The sequence below is a fragment of the Corylus avellana genome, chromosome 2 (genome assembly GCF_965113065.1).
Source record: "Corylus avellana chromosome 2, dhCorAvel1.hap1.2, whole genome shotgun sequence".
In the NCBI taxonomy this organism is placed as follows: Eukaryota; Viridiplantae; Streptophyta; class Magnoliopsida; order Fagales; family Betulaceae; genus Corylus; species Corylus avellana.
This window is the reverse complement of record NC_142491.1, coordinates 14,315,569-14,337,478: the sequence shown is the minus strand read 5'-3', so window position 1 is coordinate 14,337,478 and position 21,910 is coordinate 14,315,569. Positions and strand designations below refer to the sequence as shown.

The 21,910-nt window shown below is 37.6% G+C and overlaps 1 protein-coding gene across 5 annotated transcripts; it reads right to left on the bottom strand.

The window, feature by feature from the left end:
- Positions 1 to 2,044: 2,044 nt before the first annotated feature.
- On the bottom strand, positions 2,045 to 21,510 carry LOC132180633 (uncharacterized). Of its 5 annotated transcripts, XM_088513357.1 has the most exons (10): positions 21,366 to 21,510; positions 21,168 to 21,311; positions 20,772 to 21,053; positions 18,573 to 19,073; positions 18,152 to 18,301; positions 12,077 to 12,079; positions 5,797 to 5,895; positions 4,083 to 4,133; positions 3,526 to 3,953; positions 2,045 to 2,653 (listed from the first exon to the last, which is right to left on the bottom strand). In XM_088513357.1, the coding sequence occupies exons 1-10, from the start codon at positions 21,508 to 21,510 to the stop codon at positions 2,045 to 2,047; spliced, it is 2,412 nt and encodes an 803-aa protein (XP_088369483.1). The 5 variants fall into 5 exon arrangements, with proteins under 5 accessions (XP_088369483.1, XP_088369482.1, XP_088369481.1 ...); XM_088513356.1 differs by lacking the exon at positions 12,077 to 12,079 and having other exon boundaries at positions 18,573 to 19,034; positions 20,775 to 21,056; positions 21,117 to 21,510; XM_088513355.1 differs by lacking the exon at positions 12,077 to 12,079 and having other exon boundaries at positions 20,772 to 21,056; positions 21,141 to 21,510.
- Between the last annotated feature and the right edge of the window lie 400 nt (positions 21,511 to 21,910).

Genomic DNA, 21,910 nt, shown 5'->3' with positions numbered 1-21,910 from the left:
TCACACCTATTTAATTCTTTACAAAAGCTAAGTATGTTTTGAAAGAGTTTTAAACCCTTCTTTTATTGCTTTGAGTTGCATGATAGCATGTTAATCGCCTTGCATGTGCTTGCTTAGTAGCCTAGAATGAGATATATCCGCCCTTAGGATGAATAGAAGCCTTAAAACGCGGTTTGAAGCTTTTGGCCGGAATACCTAACTCATTGACCAGACGTACGCTCTCGAGCCCGTACGTATGACTAGGAGGTTAGGTGTTTGCCCTTTAGCTCCACTTGTGCAACTTAGATTCCAGCAACCCCTTTTGTTAGGTAGGACTTAGTACCATACTCGTAGAAGTCCTCTAGTACTGCGCATAACAATGTGTTGTGCTTTGTTATAGTAGGGTTTTTGCGATATCGAAGGACTCAAGTGAGTGCACGAGGTAAGTAAACGCTTACGAACACTTTCCTTAAAAACGTGGGATATGTCAATTGACTGACCACGCGTACGATATGAGCATGTCTACTTTTTGTAATAACTTGGTAACTGCTTTAATAATTAGTTGATACGATGCATCGTATGACATGGGTACCGATACGTACGGAATAATGGCCATGAGCTTACTATATAGACTTCATTCTATAGTCAAATGTGTGTTTGTGGGCTTTGGATCCAATGGTTTCGTGAACAGGCACAACTATTCACTAATGGCTTAGTCACTATAGGACATACATTATTAGTAGTGTGTGCCACCTAAGGTCGGATTCGGTCATGCCACTAATGTTATGTACGGTAGCGTATAATGGTCGAAGTACCAACATTGTATTACAGGTCCCTCGAGACAGCACCAAACCCTACATTAAAAACTAATATTTTAATGCATACATGAGAATTATGACCTATAAAACATTAGTTTTTATGCATTAAAATATTTAGGCGCTTGCCATCGGGAGTACACAACCTTTTATCAAACCAAACAATGTTTTCAAGGTGTATTAACGGAGACAACACATCTTCTTAAAGGTTTAATTACCAACACTACACGTTTATTTCTGCTTAATAATGAGCTCATGTTATACCCAAATTGTGAGGTTTACTTACTAAGTCTTAGACTTACGCTGTTATTACTCTTATAGGAAGCTTGTTTCTAGAATTCAAGAAGTAGTATGGATGCCACTACAGACTTTACTTTTCCTATGATTGCTATCAAGTTTGTCTATTATTGTCGTTAGATGCTCCATCTCTTTAATCTTGAAGGTTATAATTATCCATTTGACGATTTAATAGTTTTCTCATATTTTATTTCACCTTCCTATGTATTAACTCTTATAATGCTTAGAGGGGTGATTCATCATTTGGCCACAAGTTGGTTATACTGATGTAATTGCTAGTAACCCTACGAGGTTAGCCAAGACTAATTTTGGGGGAGTTACATTACCAATACGTGGAAAGGCATATAGAGGCTGGAGGTCCCAAATGTGGTTAAAGTTTTTATGTAGCGTCCCTGTAATAATGCCTTGGGCAAACGCAAATTTGCTCGAAAAGAAAATTGTGTCTGATCCTTTATGCCTCATTGTGGTTTGGAGGAGGAAACAACGGGGCATATTTTATGGAATTGCCAAGCCTTATAAACCCATAATTAACTCCTCAATAGCAAAAATTCAAATCTTATAAACTGAAATCACCAATTAAAATCCATAATGGTAACTATCGGTTTATTCCTAAGATATCTCCAAAATAATTATTTCCTCCCTAAAACATGTATTCCTCCAAAATTAATAAATTTAGGAAATAATTTTGGGGTATCACACTATACTCCAATGAGGTTCTGTTCTATTTAAGAGATAATATTTGGAACAATATAAAATAGAAAAAAAAAAATTAAACATATTAAATGATAATTGGTCTAAAACTAGCCAATGAATCACAAAACATGCAACATACAGCAACTGAAAATTTATCAACTATGGACCAAAAGAAAAGAAAAGAAAATAAATCATTAGTTATTGCAAGTATACTAATTTTTAATGGAGCATGCTTACTTTATACAACAAAATAAATAAAGTCAAATCCATCGCTCCATTTTCTTATCAAAGATGCCTGGTCCATAAGTTGAAATGAACATGTCAGCAAGAAGGGGGAACTGCATCAATACAAATAGCGTAATGGGTATGGTTGCCAAACAAACAACAGGAATGACAATCCATGATTGTCCATGTAACATAATTAAAAGAGCAGCAGAAAAGGCCATCATCATGGCTGCAATGGAAAAGAAAAGAGTGGAAAGGCCTATGATCATCTTTCTTGGCAAGGATTCAAGAAAATCATCTTCTGCATAGCGTGATGTGAGGATTCCCAAAAACATTAAGACTGAAGTTGAGGAGGAAAAGAGCGACAAAGCATCAGATATTATAAAGAGCATGAACAATTTTTCGTTTAAGAATATAGGGTAGCCAGTGTCTTGTACGTTACCGCCTGGAACAGTAAAAGCTGCAGGAAACATAATAGTAACAGTGAGAGCGCCTACCACCGTACAAGACGTTGCTGTGCCTTTCATCCATTTCTCTCCCTCTTTCATCAAGTCCTTGTGGTTCTTTGTAAACAATTCCCTAGGAGTTAAATGATCATTGTTCAAAAATTCCTTAAACCTCATAGGGACAATGCTCTCCACCTCCTGCATTGTTGATTTAAATATTATAAGTCCCACCTTATTCCAATTTTTTGCAATATTACTCATCCATTAGATTTTTCTGTCAATCTTAATGGAGGGGTGTCAAAATTACCAAAATAACCCGTTTCTTATTTTATTTATTTATTTATTTAAAAAAAAACAAAAAATTGCATAGAATTACGCATTGGTCAGGATTTAACAGAATTTGTAAAAAATTTCACGCCCGAATCTTATAATTTTTTATTTTATTTGTTTATAGGGAAAACTTTACAAAATCTCTCAAAACTTCCACATGTTTTGACATTACCGCTCTAATGTTCAAAAACTCTCAATTTAGGGTATCGAAATTTTAAAAATGTACCCCTTTCATTAGGATTTCCGTTAAATCTTGTCAAAATTCCCAAAATACCCCTATTTGTATCATAAAAAATTGCATAGAGTCAAGCGTTGGTTAGGATTTAACGGAATTTGCAAAGACACCTATGCCTGAATATTTGCAATTTTTAAAATTGTTTTATAAAAAAAATAAAGTAAAAGTAAAAAAAAAAAAGAAAAAAAAAAAAAAACAAGGTTATTTTGAAAATTTTGACAAGAGTTAACCGAATATTCTAAATTTCTAAAGGAGGAAGACATTGCAAAAAATTAAAAGTTTGATACCTTAAATTCAGAGTTTTTTAACACTATGGGATAATTTAAAAACATGTATAAGTTCAAGGGGTTTTATGAAGTTTCTCATTTTTTTAAGAATAAAAAATTTGAGTATATTGAAAATTTTGACATGATTTAAAGGAAAACTTCAATTCAGTTTCTAGGGTACTAACCCTCGCAGTTAATAATGAAAGTATATGAGAAAAGTTTGAAAGGAGAGATATGACCTTAAACCACTGTAGTTCTCTTTGCATCTGCAAAGCTGCACCTGGGATTCGATTTAGTAGAGTAGAATCTCCTGTCATCCCAGCCATATGTAAGATGTTATTGCGGTTTTTATGAATCCAACTTGTCATAGATTTCTTCACAGCAAGCCCGTATATAAGGCTAAATATTTTTGCTTGCCGATGTAGGACAGCCAATGAAAATATGGATCTTGAGTCGTGATCTCTGCTCCACACAAGATCTGGGTTTGCTTTGACTATACCAAAAATAAATTCAAAATTCCCTCTCTCAATAGAAGAGAAGATGGAAAAATAAAGGCCACTTTTCTTCCTTTGCTCCTCATTGGAACTTGATACTTCTTTGCACATGCGATCCAGAAGTTCAAGGGATTGGACATGAACTAACTTCATTTCATATAAATCCTTGATTCCTTTGTCAACCACATGAAACAATACCAACTTAGCTAGATGAATATATATATATATTTCAAAAAAAGAAAGAGTTAAAAAGCTAGAAAAATTAAGTAAGGTATGGTATTAATTGAATTAACGTAGCGTACCCAATAATCTTAGGATATTTGAAACTAGTTGGCGCAATAGATCAGCTAGCACTGCAAAATAAAAAAGAAATTTCGTTACTGCTCATACACATTAGAACATTATTTCTAAAAAAAATATTATATTTTTACTTCTTCAATTTAAAAGTATGAGTTTATGGATCGGATGGTAGATAATATCTAACCAACCTCAAATTATTGAGCTGTGTGATATATATTAGCAAGCTTTATACTAGATTTACCATTCAACTTTATCTTGAACCATATAAATAAGATTAAAATCCGTTATGGACAGAAAATTTATTAATTGATTGAACAGTTAAGCAATGGTGTAGCTAAAGCGAGAGGAAAAGAGAGCTAGAGAACAATCAAAGAAAGCTCCCTTTTGTTGAAAATGCTGAATTTTTTGTTGGGACATTCTATACTCATTTTTTTGCCAGTTCGAATGAAGTTTGAGAGAATGAAAGTAAGAAAGAATGATGAATAAATAAAATAATGCATGGCATGATGATGCATGCGATGTTTGTATGTGATTCACAATTAATGATGAATGGTAGAAAGGATGCATAGCGTGAAGATGCATGTAATGTGTGTACGATATTTATGTTAATGAATGGAAGAACGCATGAGATGAAGAACATATCCACACAGCTAAAAGCCAGGGAATCAAGGACTTGGTAGCGGTTAGAAACATTATTCGTCAGAATTTGTTGTAGATCTGAAATTTATTGAGACGGTAATTTTTTATAGATATTGTCTTATAATAGCCCGAGAGGCTATTATGTATATCATAAATAATGTTTGAATTGTGCAGATTCCAAATTATATCTTTAGTATTGTACGGATCATTTTGCCTTATTAGATTGTTATATCAATAAATGGATAATTCGTTAAAAAAAAAAAAAAAAAAAAAAGTCAAAGTGTAAATATATAGTCCGAGATTTACATTGCGTTTGTGCCAGACAAATTAATATTTTTGGCATTAATAAATATATTTTTTTAATTTTACCATAAGATTTAAGTGGACCAGTGTGTTCTATTAGGCTCGCTTTCTTGTTGGATGAAATATTTGAATATAATTATATAACACAAATTGGAATATAACACAAATTTTAAATGTTAGATTTTATAAGTGTTGTACATTAGTAAGAGCATCTAACTAATGTCGCTACCTATATATCGGATTGAATCTGTCTGGTACAGACCTATTGTTACAACTGAAAATTAGTCATGGGTTAATGGATTTTAATGTCATAGATAGGTCTTGAAGTCGGATTGTTATGTATGTATGTATGTATGACTTGTAATCTTGTACCTTCGGCTATGATTTTCTTAGAGCTTTTGCTCTGTAATGTAAGAGCTTTACACTCGTGATCTTTCATCAATTAATATGACTGGAATGATTTTCTCTTAAAAAAATAATAATAAGAGCATCTAAATGTTTTCATATATTAACTCAATCATTATATATTTATTTTATTTTTTCTCTCAATATATGTCATATTTGACTTTTACTTTAAGGGCAAAGTAATTTTTGCATTGATATTGCCAACACAGAAAGAAAAATAGTTATTCGATTAACGTTTTCTATGATGAAGGCAATCGTAGTTTTATCATTTAATTAATTATGACAAGAGAAATTATGAAGTTGTCCAAAATATTATTTGTAATGTTACAAGCCAAATCTTAGGGAAAAGTAGTTTAGGCTACAACATACCTGGTCCGATGACTTTTACTTTATCTCTTTGGTTTCTTTCTACATTTTGAATGTTCATACGAAATTCCTCGGTGCCACGAGTTGGTTGAACGTGTATACCTTCCACAAAAAAAGGCTAATGAATCTCAAGCAAGAATTTAGCTCTATGATGTAGTGTGTTACAATATTTTAAAGGTAAAACAAATAAGCACCAAGTATATATATGGGTGCAAATGCGACGAGAAACTATTTTACAAAATAAATGCTCTTTATACTTTTCTATGACATTATAAACACAATATTATGTATTGGGTAGCAATCTCTTTTGGCTTGTTTTTGTTTTTTTGAAGAGAATAGAGATTTCTCATTAAGGAATCAATCAGATGGAGTAGAGACCTCCAACATCACAGCGTCACAAATACACTCTGGCGGCACTAGCTGCCATGAATTATTCACACAATTCTTCACTGCAAAATGCGCTAGGAGATGAGCCACGTTGTTACCCTCCCTTCTAACAAAAGAGACCTGCCGTTGATGAAGGTCCTGTAGCTTCACCTTTATGTCTGCAATGACATGCCCCATCCAACTATAATCTGCTTGCTCTGAGATTACTGAGTCAATGACAGCTTTGGCATCTCCTTCAAAGTGGACGTGATCCAGGCCCAGCTCGCCGCAGAAGTGTACAGCCAAAAGAAAAGCCTTCGCCTCAGCTGCTGCCGGGACCAAACTCCCCTTCTGGACCTCGCACCTTGCTGCCACCATGCTGCCATGTGAATCTCTAATCACCACGCCCAGCCCCATCCAGCCCGATTTCCTGTCCAATGCAGCATCCCAATTAGCTTTAACCCATCCATGCAAAGGAACAGACCATCGTACTCCAGCCGATTCCCCACTGAGAGGCGTACTCTGTTCTCCCCGAGCCTGGGCCGAATTAAATTCCTGAATAGCCAACTCAGTTTTTTCCATGAGAAGTTTAGGGTGTGAGAATAAACCCCCATGAACTACCTCATTTCTCCGCAACCAAATTCTACGTGCCAGACCCACAAATTGGCACAGCACCTCCTGAGAACAACTCTCAAACAGGGACGTTACCACCTGCAAAAATTCTGGCCCTGCAAAATAGCTCTTTTGAAAAATTTTGTGTCCCATAGCCCACACGTCCATAGCCGACGCACATTGCCACAAAATATGGAAACCCGTCTCAACTTCAAGACCACAAGCCGGGCATAGAGGGTCTGAAATTATCTTTCTCTTATATAGATTTTCCCGCGTCGGGAGGATATTGTGACATGCCTTCCACAGAAAATTTTTCTCCACCTGGGGCACCGGCAATTTCCATAATTTCTTCCAAACTGCATCCCCTATATTTGGAGTAGAGCTTGAGGCCATGGCAGAAACTTCCCTCTCCTTTTGCAGATGATATGCACTCTTAACCGAAAATATCCCATTCTTTGTACCCCTCCAAATAAGCAAATCCACTTGGTTAGTGCAGCTGGTGGGGATCTCCAGAATCTTTGCTATCTCCTCTTTTGAAAAAAGAGCTTCTAAAAGAGGCCTATTCCATCCCTTAGTAGTAGCATCAATTAATTCACTGACCTTCGCATCCTGATTCAGAAACGAAGGTGGTGAACTAATCTTGTAAGTAGTAGGTATCGGGACCCATTTATCCTTCCAGATATTTATTTTACAGCCATTACCCACCCTCCAAATCAAACCTTCATTGAGGAGTTCACAAGAGCTCTGAATGCTTCTCCATGCAAAGGAAGGCCTCCGTCCAATCTTCGCCTCCAAAATAGAACAATCCGGATAATATTTGGCCTTCATTATTTTGGCAACCAAACTATCCGGTTGATTCCATAGCCTCCAACTTTGCTTGGCCAATAAAGCCTTGTTGAAACAAATAAAGTCCCAGAAGCCCATTCCACCATGTTCTTTTGATTGGCTTGTTTTTGTTAAAGAGAGAGTCAAGTCCAAAACTCACGCAACCCAGGATAGTTAGCGGCTACCATACTACTATAAGCCTACAAAAGGACTTAAGCCCAAACTCCAACAAGACAATAAAGCTTACATAAACACAATTAACAATCTTAATATTATCCTCATTACCAATTATGGCTCTAACATTAACAATATTTGCAAAATAAAAATAATAAATAGCAATGACAATTACAATATTTACAGTGAAGGAACAGTTGCACTGTATATGTTAAGAATATTATGTTTGGGTTATTTACTTGTTATTTACTTTCTTAAGGTATTATTAGTCTAGTAGGTTTACCTTTCCTTAGACTATTAGGTTACTTGCCTATCTATAAATAGAGGCCTATGTATTCATTATCATTAGTTAGTAGAAAATCAATACAATGTAGTTCATTGTGTGCTTCCGCTCTTCCTATTATTCTTCCGCTCTTCTATATCTCTTCATTATTCTAACATGCTATCAAAGCATTCTAACATGGTATCAGAGCCACCTTCTATAGCCTTCAATAAACGTCTTTGACGTTTTTCGGCGCTCCTTTCGGCGACCTCCCAATTCCGGTCGTCGGCACGCCACCAAGCGGTTTTCCGCTCACAATCCGGCGCTTCCTCCGGCGACCTCCTAAATCAGGTCATGGGCGCCGCCAAGCCTTATCTTTTCTTTTCTTTTCTTTTCTTTTCTTTTTTTTTTTTTTTCACTCAAAATCTCTTCCACTCCTTTAGATCTACAGATCTGTGGAAGATCCGTCGCCATCGGCCCTCCGAGCTCCTTCATGCTCCTCCAGCAGTTTTTGCCTGAGCCAATCGTGCCGCGATCGTGACTCCTCTCTACCAAATAACCACCAGAAGTGTAGTCTCGGCCCCAGAACGGTGGATCTATGCAATCTCAGCCTATTCCAGCATTGCACGCGCCTCCACGCTCCGCCTTTAGAAACTGCCGTCTTTCCAACGTGCCTCCAAGCGCAGCTACCGCTCCTCCACGCGCCTCCACCCATGTCGGATCTTTGTGGTTCTTGCTCCATTCGGTAGATCCGTTGCCGATGATCCCAAATCCATCGAGATCGCCACCATTGGAGTATCAACGCGCCTCCACGCTCCGGCAAGGGCTTTTGTGCTTGGGCTTCATGCGCCCACGTGTGGCACGCGCCAGTCAACCCTTCTGGCTCGTGCGGCACACACGCCTCTCATGGCCGCCAGCCCTGGGGCATGCATCACACACGCCAGCAGTTCTCCTTTCTCTTCTGCAGCCACGTGTCCTCCAGAGGTGCCGCCACATCAGCCCCTGTTCCTCTGCCACGTGTTAGCTTCGAAAAAAACAAAAATCAATATGATCCGGATCCAACCATTTTCGACCCGATCCAAAATCGGTTCCAACTGGGTCATTTGGCTCAAATCGGATCTCCCCAACCTGGTCTAATACTGGTTCCTAAACCGGGTCACTGGGTCAAGCTCTCCAAACCGGTCCAAATTTGTCAACCTGATCCATCGGGTTAGACTCGGTTCACGTAATTTTCGGGTCAACCATTTTATTGGTCCATAGGTTGTCTTGCCAAAATATTGGCCCTTTTAACCGGCCCAATTTCTTCAAGGCTTTAAGCCCAAATTTTGGAATGGGTCCAAGGCTTCAGCCCATCCAGCAGGCACCGTCAGCCACAAGCTGCCGGTGCCATCCACGGTGCATTACCTCTGGCCTCCCAACTCCGGCCACCTCCGGAGAGTTTTCCGGCGGACCTAAAAAAAAAAAATCCCTTTCTTTTTCCCAAACCTTAAGTTTGAGGGGGGATATTGGAGTATTTGAGAAATCTCCCGAATCCAAGATTTCAACCCAACAGGTTAGAACTGGGTTCTGCCACCACCAACCTCTGTGCACTGCCTCCGGCCGCCTAACTCTGGCCGTCACTTCGGCAACTCTTTCGGCACAAGCAGCTTTTTCGGCGAATTCATTTTCTTTCCCTTTTCTTTTACCCAAACTTAAGTTTACACATTGAGTTTGATGGGAGATGTTAAGAATATTATGATAGGGTTATTTACTTGTTATTTACTTCCTTAAGGTATTATTAGTCTACTAGGTTTACCTTTCCTTAATCTACTATGTTTACCTTTCCTTAAACTATTAGGTTACTTGCCTCTCTATAAATAGAGGCCTATGTATTCATTATCTTTAGTTAGTAAACCTATTACATCACCCAACACCCCAGCTCACCTCCATCGAAAACCCCATAGACAACTGCCCCTCAAAATCTCTCCCAACTAGCTCTCTCCCTAGTTCCATCTCAATTCATCTAAATAGTTTCAACCCTGGGCCAAAAGCTATCTCCAACAAAAAAGCCCACACAAAATTGGGGAAAAAGCCCATTGCCAACCCAACTTTCTCCTTAGACAATTTCTCTTCCCCAATGGCTTTACCTAACCTTTTAAACCCTGTCTCCTCCCCCGCCATAAAATCTCTCCCAAAATTAACCCCCCCCCCCCCCAACCTAGAAAAACCCTTGCCTACCTGACCATGAACCTCCACCCCCTCTTCCCTCAACGCACAAAATGCACCTCAAAAAGAAAAGAAACCGTCTCACTAGTCCTCCCAAACCTTTAAAAAAAGGCCCAGGATCCTCTCACCCTACTCTATTGGATTCTGATGATATGGACACCTCATACTAGTATGACTCCATCTCCACTCTGCCTAGCGCCCCTCTCAACCAATAAACTCGCCATTTCTTCAAAGCAGCTCGCAAGGGGAAGCAGGTCTCATCTGTTGCTCTACCTTCCCACAGCACATTCTCTGATTCAGAGAACAATGAAATGTCACCCAAGCCATCATGAAAATTCTATCTTGGAACTGCAGGGGGCTTTCTAGGCCTGCTGGAGTTTGTTCCTTGTGGATGTTAATCCCTGACAACTCCCATGATGTGTCTTTTCCTCTCTGAAACTAAATCTTCCCCCCTCAAGTCTCTTCTATTCTCAATAGACTTGGTTTCTTCCTCCTGTCTCAAGTTCCCCCTGTTAGAAGGGGTGTTAACCCGGTTTGGTTTCCCAGTTTTTGGCCAAAATCGGGAACCGGAACCGAGGTACCCTGGTTCTCAATTTTGAGAAACCAGAACTGGAACCAGGACCCGGGGTCCCGGTTACCGGCCAGTTCCGGTTTTACCCAGTTCGGTAACCGGTTTTTTAAGAAAATTATTTTTTGGGCTTATTTTAGGTATTGGGCCTAAAATAAGCCCCCCTTTTTTTTCTTTTTTCTTTTTCATAAGTTGGCTCATTTAAAAAAAAAAAAAAAAAATCTGTTAGTGTTTTTTGTCTAAATTAAAGGAGCCTTGTTGTGATTGTTTCAAATAATTATTACAACAATAAATATAAACTACCAACAATAAATACTTTATATATATTCAAACAGCATATTTCATTGTGAGCCTAAGAAATTGTAAGAACCAAATTTTATGCAAAGAAATGCATCAAATAAGTGACCCAATTGACCAAATTTCCAGATGCTTAACACCTCAACATCAAAAAATGAACAACTACTACAATCAACCCAATAAACCCAACATCATAATTCCATCAAATCTTATTTAGATGTTAATATTATACACTAAAGTAACAATATATATAAATATTATAACAATAAATATAAACTAACAACAATAAATATATATGTATATAAATATTCAAACAATATATTTCTTTATTTTCCATTTTTCCTATTCTCCAAACTAACTGTCTGAAAATTTCAACTTAGCATAATATATATATATATATATATATATATATATATATATATATAATGGAAACTCGGTTCCCAGTTTCGCGGTAAAAATCAGGTACCGAAACCGAGGTACCCGGTTTTTGGATCAAACCTGTAGCTAGCTCTTCTTACTGTCCTTTCAAGTGCTTCATTGATCATTTTGGTTTGGTAGATTTGGGGTTCTCTAGTAACCCTTATGCTTGGTACAACCAAAGACAATGCTTCCATCAAATAAAGACTAGATAGAGGTATGGCCACCTTTAGCTGGATTCACCTTCACCCTGAATACTCCATTATACATATCCTAGCCTCAAACTTGGACCACCACCCCATTTCCCTCAACACTGCTTTCCCTTCCTCCCTTCTTCCTAGGCCCTTCAGGTTTGACGAATTTTGGACCAAGGATCCTACATGTGGTTTAGTCATTTGATGCAACCTGGAAAATCCATGTCATTGGCACCCCAATTCACTGCCTGGTTAAAAAGCTATACCATACCAAAACTTCTCTGAAGAGATGGAATCATATTCACTTTGGGAACATACAGGCCAACATTAAATCTACCTTAACCAAAATTGACCAAATCCAACAATCTCCTCCCTGTCCTAATTCTTTCTCTATGGAATCAAATCTTAAGATTGCTCTTGATAATCTTTTCCTTAAAGAGGAGTTTCTTTGGAAATCTAAATCTATAGAATCTTGGCTCACTTGCACTAACCTCAACACAAAGTTTTTCCATACCTCCACCATTATCAGAAGGAGATCCAATGCTATCAATTTCCTTAAGACTAATGATAGGGAATGGATTTTTGATAGAGCAGCCATTGAAGGTAATTTTGTTTCTCACTTCTCCAACTTGTTCTCCTCCTCCTTCCCTCCCATTGATGAGGAAATGCTTGATCTTTTTCCCCCATCATCACTGAGGATGACAACCAGCTTCTTTGCTCCATGCCATCTGAGCCTGAGGTGATTAAAGCCCTCTTAAGCTTAGGTTCCACCAAAGCTCCTGGCCCTGATGGGTTTACAACCTTTTTTAACAAGAAATACCGGTCTTCTATTAGAGAAGATGTTCTAGCCTGCATATGGAATTTCTTCAATAATAAGCATCTTCTGAATGAACAAAACCATAATTTCATTACACTTGTGCCTAAGCAAAGTGGTTCACACATAGTCCACCAAGTCAGACCAATTAGCTTATGCAACATCGTCTACAAGATCATCTCAAAAATTTTGGCAAATAGATTGAAAGTTCCCCTCCCCAAGATCATTTCCCCCCTCTAATCAGCCTTTGTCCCTGGCAGAAATATCCAAGACAATACCAATCTAGCCCATGAACTCCTTCACAATTTCAAAAACAAAATAGGGAAATGGGGTCTCATATTTCTTAAATTGGATATGGAAAAGGCCTTAGATAAAATGGAATGGCTCTTCATTTTGGCCGTCATGAGGAAGTTGGGGCTTCACTCTGCTTGGATCATCTGGATTTGAAACTTGTATCTCCTCTTCCTCTTTCTTAATTCTCCTCAATAGGAGCTCTTTTGGTTTGTTCTCCCCAGAAAGATGTTTAAGACAAGGAGATCCTCTATCTCCTTTTTTGTTTATTCTTTGGGGTCTCTCCAAATTGCTGTATAGAGAAGAACATCTTGGTAACATCATAGGTCTGAAGAGTACTAGAAACAACCCTACCATTCATTACTTGCTATTTGCTGATGACCTCTTTATTTTCGGTAAGGCCTCCCTCACTGAAGCTAGAAGTATTAAACTTTGTTTGGACAAATACTGTCTATTGTCCGGGAAGTCCATCAATGCTTCTAAATCCTCCATAAGATTCAGCAAAAACACCAATCCCATCACTTCATCCAATATCCAAAATATTTTCCCCTTCATAGCCGACCCTCAAAACTCCATCTATCTTGGTCTCCCCATTCTGATTGGCAGATCCAAATAGGCTGCTTTCCAAGGAATCATTGACAACGTCCACACCAAGATAGAAGGTTGGAGAGCTAAAACTCTCTCTCAAGCAGGCAGATTAGTTCTTATCAAGGCAGTGGCAGCTACTGTCCTTTCTTATGCTATGAGTTCTTTTATGCTCCCTTCAAGTATATGCCACAAGCTGGATCAAATGTTCAAGAATTTATGGTGGGGTTTCCCTTCTAAGAAAGCCAGAAATCTTTCTCTCAAGTCTTGGGATTCCTAAATCTCATGCGGGTTTAGGCTTCAGAAACATGAAGGATGTGAACCTTGCTCTTATCTCAAAGGTTAGTTGGAAGCTTCACTCCAGATCAGACTCAATGTGCGTGCCTCAGCTCTCAAGAAAGTATCTCCACTCTGGTTCTTTTCTCTCCCCCCTTCCCCATTCCTCTCCATCTTCGACATGGAAAGGCATCCTTCTTTCGCAGCAAATCATTTCTCAAGGTGCCTGTCATAGAGTCCATCCTCAGTCTTCCTTACCTATCTAGGATTCCTCCTGGATTCCTTCTATCCCCTCTTTCACTCCTTCCCCTGCTTCCTCTACCCTTAACCCCCCCAACCTAGCCATCTCTGACCTCATCACCCCAAATGCCACTTGGAATCTCCCCCTGCTTATCTCTCTTTTTGATTCCTCTAGTGTGAGGGAAATCCAAAAAGTGAAATTCCATCCTTATCCTGTCAATGATCATTGGACCCCTTCTCCTAATGGTGTTTTCTCTTCCAACTCAGCCTACAAACTTATCCATTCCCATAGAGTCTCCTCTTGACTCTAAGTCTTGGAATCTTCTGTGGAAACTCAACCTTAATGCCAGGCTTAAGCTGTTTTTGTGGAAAATAGCCTGGGATATTATCCCCACCAAAGCTAGGCTTAATTCTATCTTCCACATTTTTGCTGCAAATTCTCTTTGTCCTCTTTGAAAGTCTAAGGAAGACTCCCTTCCTAACTAGTTTTTTCGTTGCTGTTTTGCTAGAATAGCCTGAAGATCCACTTTTTGGCCTTTTGATTCCATGGCGTGGTCTTCCCTAAGCCTCCCAAATTGGATCAAAGGCATCACTCGTCCTCACACATCTTTTGGCATTTAAATAGACTCACATCTTTTTCAAATTTATGTTGTTATTCTTTGTGATCTTCTTGGGTTTAGGAAAAACAAAGATCTCCATGAAGGCATCATTCCTAACATCTCCTCTCTTGCATCCTCCATCAAGAAGACTGCTCTAGATCACTCAATAGCCTGGACCTCTCTTTCCAACAAGGTGGCTAAATCTTGGTCTCCTTCTATTCAGGAATCTTTCAAGATCAATTTTGACACAGCCATCCGTGACAAATTTTCTGCTCAAGCTGTTGTTTGCAGGGACTCAAAAGGGACTATCATCAAGGCTATCTCTCAGATTAATCCTCCCTGTGATCCAAACTTTGGAGAAGCTCTTGATGCTTTTCTGGCAGCCACACCAGCAATTGCTTTGAAGCTTAAAAATTTCACCATTGAAGGGGATTCTCTCACAGTTATCACAGCTCTTCAATACCCTTCCATCACTCAAGATTGGCACATTGACAAAATCATTTCAGAGTCGTTATCTATCCTCCTAGCTTGCTCCAATTGGGAGGCTAAAAAAATTAACAGAAGTGCTAACTTCTATGCCCATCACGTGGCATATTGGGCCGCGCCAAAAGTTCACTCGGGCTGCATTCCCTCTTACTTTCCTCCCCCTCTTTCTTTCCCTATTTGTAGTGGCAAAGATCCACCCTTTGGTTTTTATGCCCTTTGTGGTTTGTAATGTTCTCTAGTTTTTAACGCAAGTTTGTTACAAAAAAAAAAAAAAAAAAAGGACTCTACAACAAGCTTTAATGGCTGAAAAGGCTTGAAAGATGGTGATTAGTCAAAGTTAAGCTGAGGTTTAGTAAATTGTTTTCTTGCACAACACATTTGTTGTCAAATTCCCTAAAGACCCATCAATTGTGCCAAGCCACGCAATGCATGGTCACTCTGTGTATAACGACAGATTGGTTCGACCATAGTCTTACCTATCAAGCCACAATTTCCCTTCTTCCCCCTTAAACAATTAATGAGCTTGGCTTGTGGTTGCAAACAAGTTCGTTAAGAGCTGAAATACGTCATGGGTGGTTGAGTTCTTATAGAAAAAATTCTCTTTTAGCATTTCCAACGCCAACCTATGCATTGTAATGATCATAGTCGTGTTGACCGAGGTGGAAGAAGTAGGGGCGGAACTAGAAAATTTTGTTTGGGGTAAAGACAATAAATTTTTTGTGAAGAAGGGAAGGACAAACACCTAAAGCCTCATCGTGGCTAGTGAGTTTGATAAGTGAGCCTTATCATGTTGAGGGTGGAGAACGGGTTGACAGGGAGGTGGGTGTGCATAAAAAATCGCATTTTTTTTTTAGTAGGATTAACATAATACAATTCTTATATGGATTTTAAAGAGACATACTATATAGTAGATTTGTTATATAATTGAGATGACCTGACCATAAAATTCAGATTTTAGATGCTTGTAAAAAAAAAAAAAAAAATTCAATGATAGATTTTCACTGTTTAAGTTATCATAGTTATATGATAGTTGTATAACATTCTACTAAATAGCATCGCTCAATTTTTAAAGTAAAAATATCATGCTTTAAAAACAAATGAGTAATGTTATTTAATAAACTAGCATACGACTGACATACAACTAAAATAATGTAATAATGAAAATTAACCTTAATTAACCTTTTTTTTTGTAAGTACAAATCTAATGACTAATTTTAACTACACATTATCAAGTGAAACACCAAATGGGCGATGCTCCCTCCATGGTAAAATATCAGTTGGTTCACAAGCCCTCCATATTAACATACTAGCTAAGTGGTAGACCCTCCACATTAGTTGGGCAATCAACCATCACGATAGAATATTGGTTGGATAATTGACCCTTTGTATAGGTTGGGTGATCTACCGTCCATAATAGAATGGTGTTTGGGTGATCCACTGTTACAGTACAAAGAAGGTAGAGGAAGGAATCAAAAGGAGAGCTTGATTTGTAGCAGGTTTCTTGGCTAGGCAGTTGGAGAATAAGTAGCAGAAGACCTTTTTAGACATGAGCTGAAATGACACATGGAGAGGGATTGTCTTGACAGGCTAGATACTGTTAGGGTAGTCAACGGACGTGGCTTTGAAGAGGTTACGTTAGTTGCAACAGCCTGGGGAGTTATGTTAACCTACTGGTGGTTCTATTGTAATGGGGAAACTAGTATAAGTAGGCCAAAGCTTATTGTAGTTTGGCATTCAAGCTTTCTCCTCATCTGAATTGTTATCCAACTAGCTTAGCCAATTCATTAGCTAGAGTAATCCGTAGCATGAGTGTGATCATACTCGAAATGATCTTTGTGGTTACAATTTTAGCTTGAATCAATAATGCTTCATCATTTTCTCATCCATTACTTTCTCTTTTCTATTATTCCAAACACTTTTCCCTCCAAAATTACATAAGAAGCAACCAAAGTGTAACATCCAGCCTCCATATAGGCTAGGTCATCAACTCTTCGTATAAGTTGGGTGACCGACTACTGTAGATCAGAGTGCTTTGTCTGCAATCCCATCTACAGTGCATCCAGACGAGCCTAAACTCGAGAGCCTCATCTGAAAGTCTCGTTTAGACGCTTATGTTATATTGCTTTTTTAGTGCTTTATTTTCGTGACTATTCGGACAGCTTTATGTTCCATTCGGATAGCCATCGTAGCTTCTACATGTTTTACATTTTAGGTCAGCTCCAGTCCGGCTGGCAATATGTTCCATCCGGACGGGCACCGTAGCGTTCCATGTTTTAGGGTTTATGTCCGTGGCCGTCCGGACAGCCTTAAGTTCGGTCTAAACGAGCTCCATAGAAGTTCAATCCTATTTAATTTTGTGTTTTATTAGGTTTAGGATTTGGAGGCCTATAAATACATTCTTATAGCCTCCAGAAACGGAGTTATTGATTATATATGAGTTTTGTTCAATAAGAAGTTTCAGAATTGAGTTTCTTTATGGTTTTCCTTCAAATCCTAAAGAGTACTTAGCGTTTAGAGAAGATTTATTTAAATCTTTGATAGAATCAAGATCTAAAAATACCTATCCGTTCGTTATTGTTGTTATTCCCTGTAGCCCACTAAGTCACGCTGCATCACTGACCCTCCTTGGTAAAATATTGACTGGGTTGTGGGTGTTTCATGATAACGTACCAACTGAATTATGTGCCCTCTATGATGAAATGCCGATTGGGAGATTGGTTAAACTTAATACTCATGACTATCTTTGTAAACCACTCACTCTATGTGAGCTACTCATCATCTTCTCAATAAGAAATCGGGGTATTATAATATGTCAATTGATAGGAATCACTTGCTAAAGTATTAGGCAGCATACTCCTTATTTTTGAAAGGAAAAATAAGATCTTATGTGGCAATCCATTATAATTAGATGATGCTATATATATATATATATATATAAATTATATATTGTGCATAACCAAATAGTAATAATAATAATGAGAAAAATGTCCATATACTTCTCAAACTATCGCTCAATTGTTAATGTCTTCATAAACTATTAATTGAGTCAAATAATATTTTAACATATTGATAATTGGGTAATAGTTTGAGAAAGTTATGTGAACTTTTCCGTACTAATAATAATGAGAAGCAAAGATAAATACTAACGGGAGTAGATCCATCGTTTCCAAAATACGAGCTGCTCTCCACCCAGGAATGCCGAAGTCATAGAAGACAAAGCGTACAATGCGGAAGAACCTTGATAGTCTAGAGCAAGAGCCAAACGTGGACACCGCTGAATTAAATCCAATGCAATATCTATTGTGTCGTGCCAGCAACGTATAGAAAACATTGAACAAAAAGGGAATTATATTGCGAAGATTGCAAATGATCAAAAATAATGAACGAGAAATGAGTGTTTGTATGGTGTGATCATCTACTGTCCGCCAATTTTACACAGATACCATAGATTCAATTGTGATTTTGTAAAAAATGAAAGAATGAGATCGAGAAGGACCACAACATACTGTATAGCACATCTCATAATGAACGATGGATTGTTAGACTTAGGCGAAGAGTTGGTTGTTACCTAAATTTCTGGTATATATAGCCTGGGTACAAAGTGTAGCCCCGTGGACGCCTTTTTCTGGTGTTAGATCATCCAGTGTAGTGAGAGAATAGAGATAGCGAGCCAATTCTATATGCCCATTGAAAATAGCCTTAACAACTGGAATTTGTTTATCCTCTTTATCTATAATGCTGAGCAAGTTGCGGTTCTTTCTAGCCATGCACGCTGCCATCCTGTAGTTTCCAGCATTAGTTGTATTAAACAGAGCTGTGGTACCAAAGCTATCAAGTATTTCCATGTCTTGCTCCGACATTAAATCCACCAACTTCTCCACTATATCCTCATGCCCTGCATTAACAGCAACGTGAAGAGCCGTCTCGCCAAAAAGTGTGATTTGTGCCCTTGTTGCACCGGGATTGCCGTTTAGAAACTCCTCTGCAGTGTTCCAATCACCACCACGCACTGCCTTTTTTAAGGCCTCATGTCGAAGAACATGGTCAACGTTCCCATTGTTGTCGCTGCCTGCAATTAAGTATGTGTGGATATATATAATGCACAATCGACAAATTAAGTACTGGATTTTGTACATAGTTATCATATGACACTAAATTGATGGTTGAATGGAAAAAATCAATCATTTACCGACTAACTTTTGGTTAGATAGTTTACCATACCCTGCACTACCAATAAGAATAGAGTGAACTAATTAATTATTGTCCAAAAATAATAAAATCATGTTGCTTACTACGCATTGTTTCTTTATAAATAGAGACCCATCTAATGTTATTTTATATAATTCAATACAATAAAGATGTAGTTAACTGTAAACTATTTCTCCGCCTCTATCTCCTCTCTTTTATTATTTTCAGCACGTATTCCTACAGCTTCAAGGCCTAGCTTGAGGTCTTGAGTAGCCTCATCAATCTGGCGTCCAATTAGTTGACCGTGTGCTATATAATTTCGCTAAATTAATGAACATGGCTCGCTTATGATATGTCATATATATGTTAATTGTATCTTTTACTAGGCAGTTTTACCTTAAATAAAAGGATTAATAAATTTTTTAGTACCAAGGTTTTCAGTTTTTTATTTTTTCTCACCTAAGTTTTAATTTGTATCATAGATGATACTTGACTTATGCATAAATACCAGTTTAGTACCTTTGTTACCATTTCGTCAATCAAATTAATGTACTGACACGTGTTATAACAAAAACATGCCATGTGTCCTAACAATTTTTTACTACCATCCCAATGACAATTTACAACCCAAATTATCAATTGCGACAATTTACCCCCAAACTACCGAAACGATGACAATGTACCCCCAATTTTTAAAAAATAACGAAATTACCCTTACTAAAATAAAAACAAAATACTAAAAATTAACTTCTTTTTTTTTCAAAATTTTAAGGGTATTTTTGTCTTATTGAAAATTCTATAACGGTAATTTCATCATTTTGCTAGCATTGGGTGGTCCATTGTCATTGTTTTAATAGTTTAGGAGGTAAACTGTCGTAATTGTTAATTTGGAAGGTAGATTGTCATTTGGGTGGTAGTTTGAGGAGATTAAATGGATTTTACCCAAAAAAAAAAAAAAAAAACAAATATGGGTAGCCCGACCACCGGCCACCCCATTTCGGCGCCATTCTGGTTTGGTTGATGGTATGTGACGAGGGTATTAAATTGGTCCTTCCCATAAGTTAGGTAATATCTGTAATATAATTTGAAATCCATGTGAGAAAAAATAAAAAAGTGAAAACCTAGGTACTAAATAAAAATAATAAAATTAAATTAAATTATCATTTAAAAACAAAAAAAATGATGTTTGTGAAATGAGGTCTCTCCTAACAGAAGAGTGTCCTTGTGAAGGGCAACCACACGCCACCACTCTTCTTTTATTTTTTAATTATATTGTTTATTTTGTTAAGTTTTTCAATTAGAAACGCAAATGCGGCAGGACTTGTCAAACGCAAACTAAATTTCTCAATAGTGGTTTCACATGGTACGTCGTAAATTCATTCAAAAATAAATTGATGAAGTAGATATTTTTAAACCTGAGGTAAAACCAAAAAACTTAATTATCAAAATTGAAAATTAGATGACTAAGTTGAAATCAAAAGAAAGCATTCTGAATAATTTTTCCTTTTCCTTTATTATACTTCTAGATTGAATAATGTTCGAGCATAGCACTATTTAGAGCGGGTGAAAGAGAGAGTACCTGAGTTGGACAAATTATATTCTTCTGCCAACTTATCCCAAGCAGTTTTTGCGGAACTAATCTCAATAATCTGAGAAAATGTGTCTGGTCCGCATGAAATTTGGATAACATGTAAGGCCATGGAATTCTTCTTACTCCAAGCCTTAAAAGCAGCTTCATCATCTTCTTGTTTTGGAGGTTCGGTGGTTGCTTCAATTATTTCACAAAGGTCATGAGCCATCAAATAGGTGTTCACCCCAACACTCCATTCCTTATAATTATCTTTTTCAAGAACTTGAAGAACAACTGCACTCAAAAGCAATCTTTATTTGAGTATGCCTGTGCATTTTTTGTGCATTTTCACACGCAAAGAGAGAGAGAGAGAGAGACCTGAGTTAGTATTCTTAGAGACGTTGTACTTTTCTGCCAAAATATTCCATGCACTTTTAGCCGAACTGATCTCCCTAATCTCGGACAATGCGTCCGGCCCGCATGAAACCTGGAGCACATTTAAAGCCATGGAATTCTTCTTCCTCCATGCCTTGAAAGCAGCTTCATCATCTTCTTGCTTAGATTGTTCTTGTTTTTTCTTTTTTTTCTTTTTTGATGAATCTTGCTTAGGAGGTTGGGTGGTTGCTTCAACTATTTCCCAGAGATCTTGAGCCATCAAATAGGTTTTCAGCCGAACACTCCAAGCCACATAATTATCTTTCTCAAGAACTTCAAGAACAGCTGTACTCAAGGCATCCTTTATTTCCATGTTTAATCTGTCAATGTAAAATAGAAGGAATATGGTTATGTACAGTAATAATAGCAATTCATTGATTGACTTTCCTAATCTCCTTGCAGTCTATTAATTGTGGCATAATCATTTGTTACTTCTTATTTTTTTTCTGATTAATAAATATTTGTTCGGAAAACCTAAGGATCGAAATACACGATTACACAGAATATTGTGGGAAATTAAACCCATGGTTTTTATTTATTTATTTGTTTTTAAGTTCTTGTTTTATTTTTAGTACCACAAATTGTACTAAAAATTGTACACTTGTTGTTTGATCATGTTCAGGACCGATATATGTAGAGGCTTCGATGTCCATTTTGTCTTTCATGGAATTTCGTGAAATAATGCTTGTGAACGAACAGTAAGGATTGCTAAC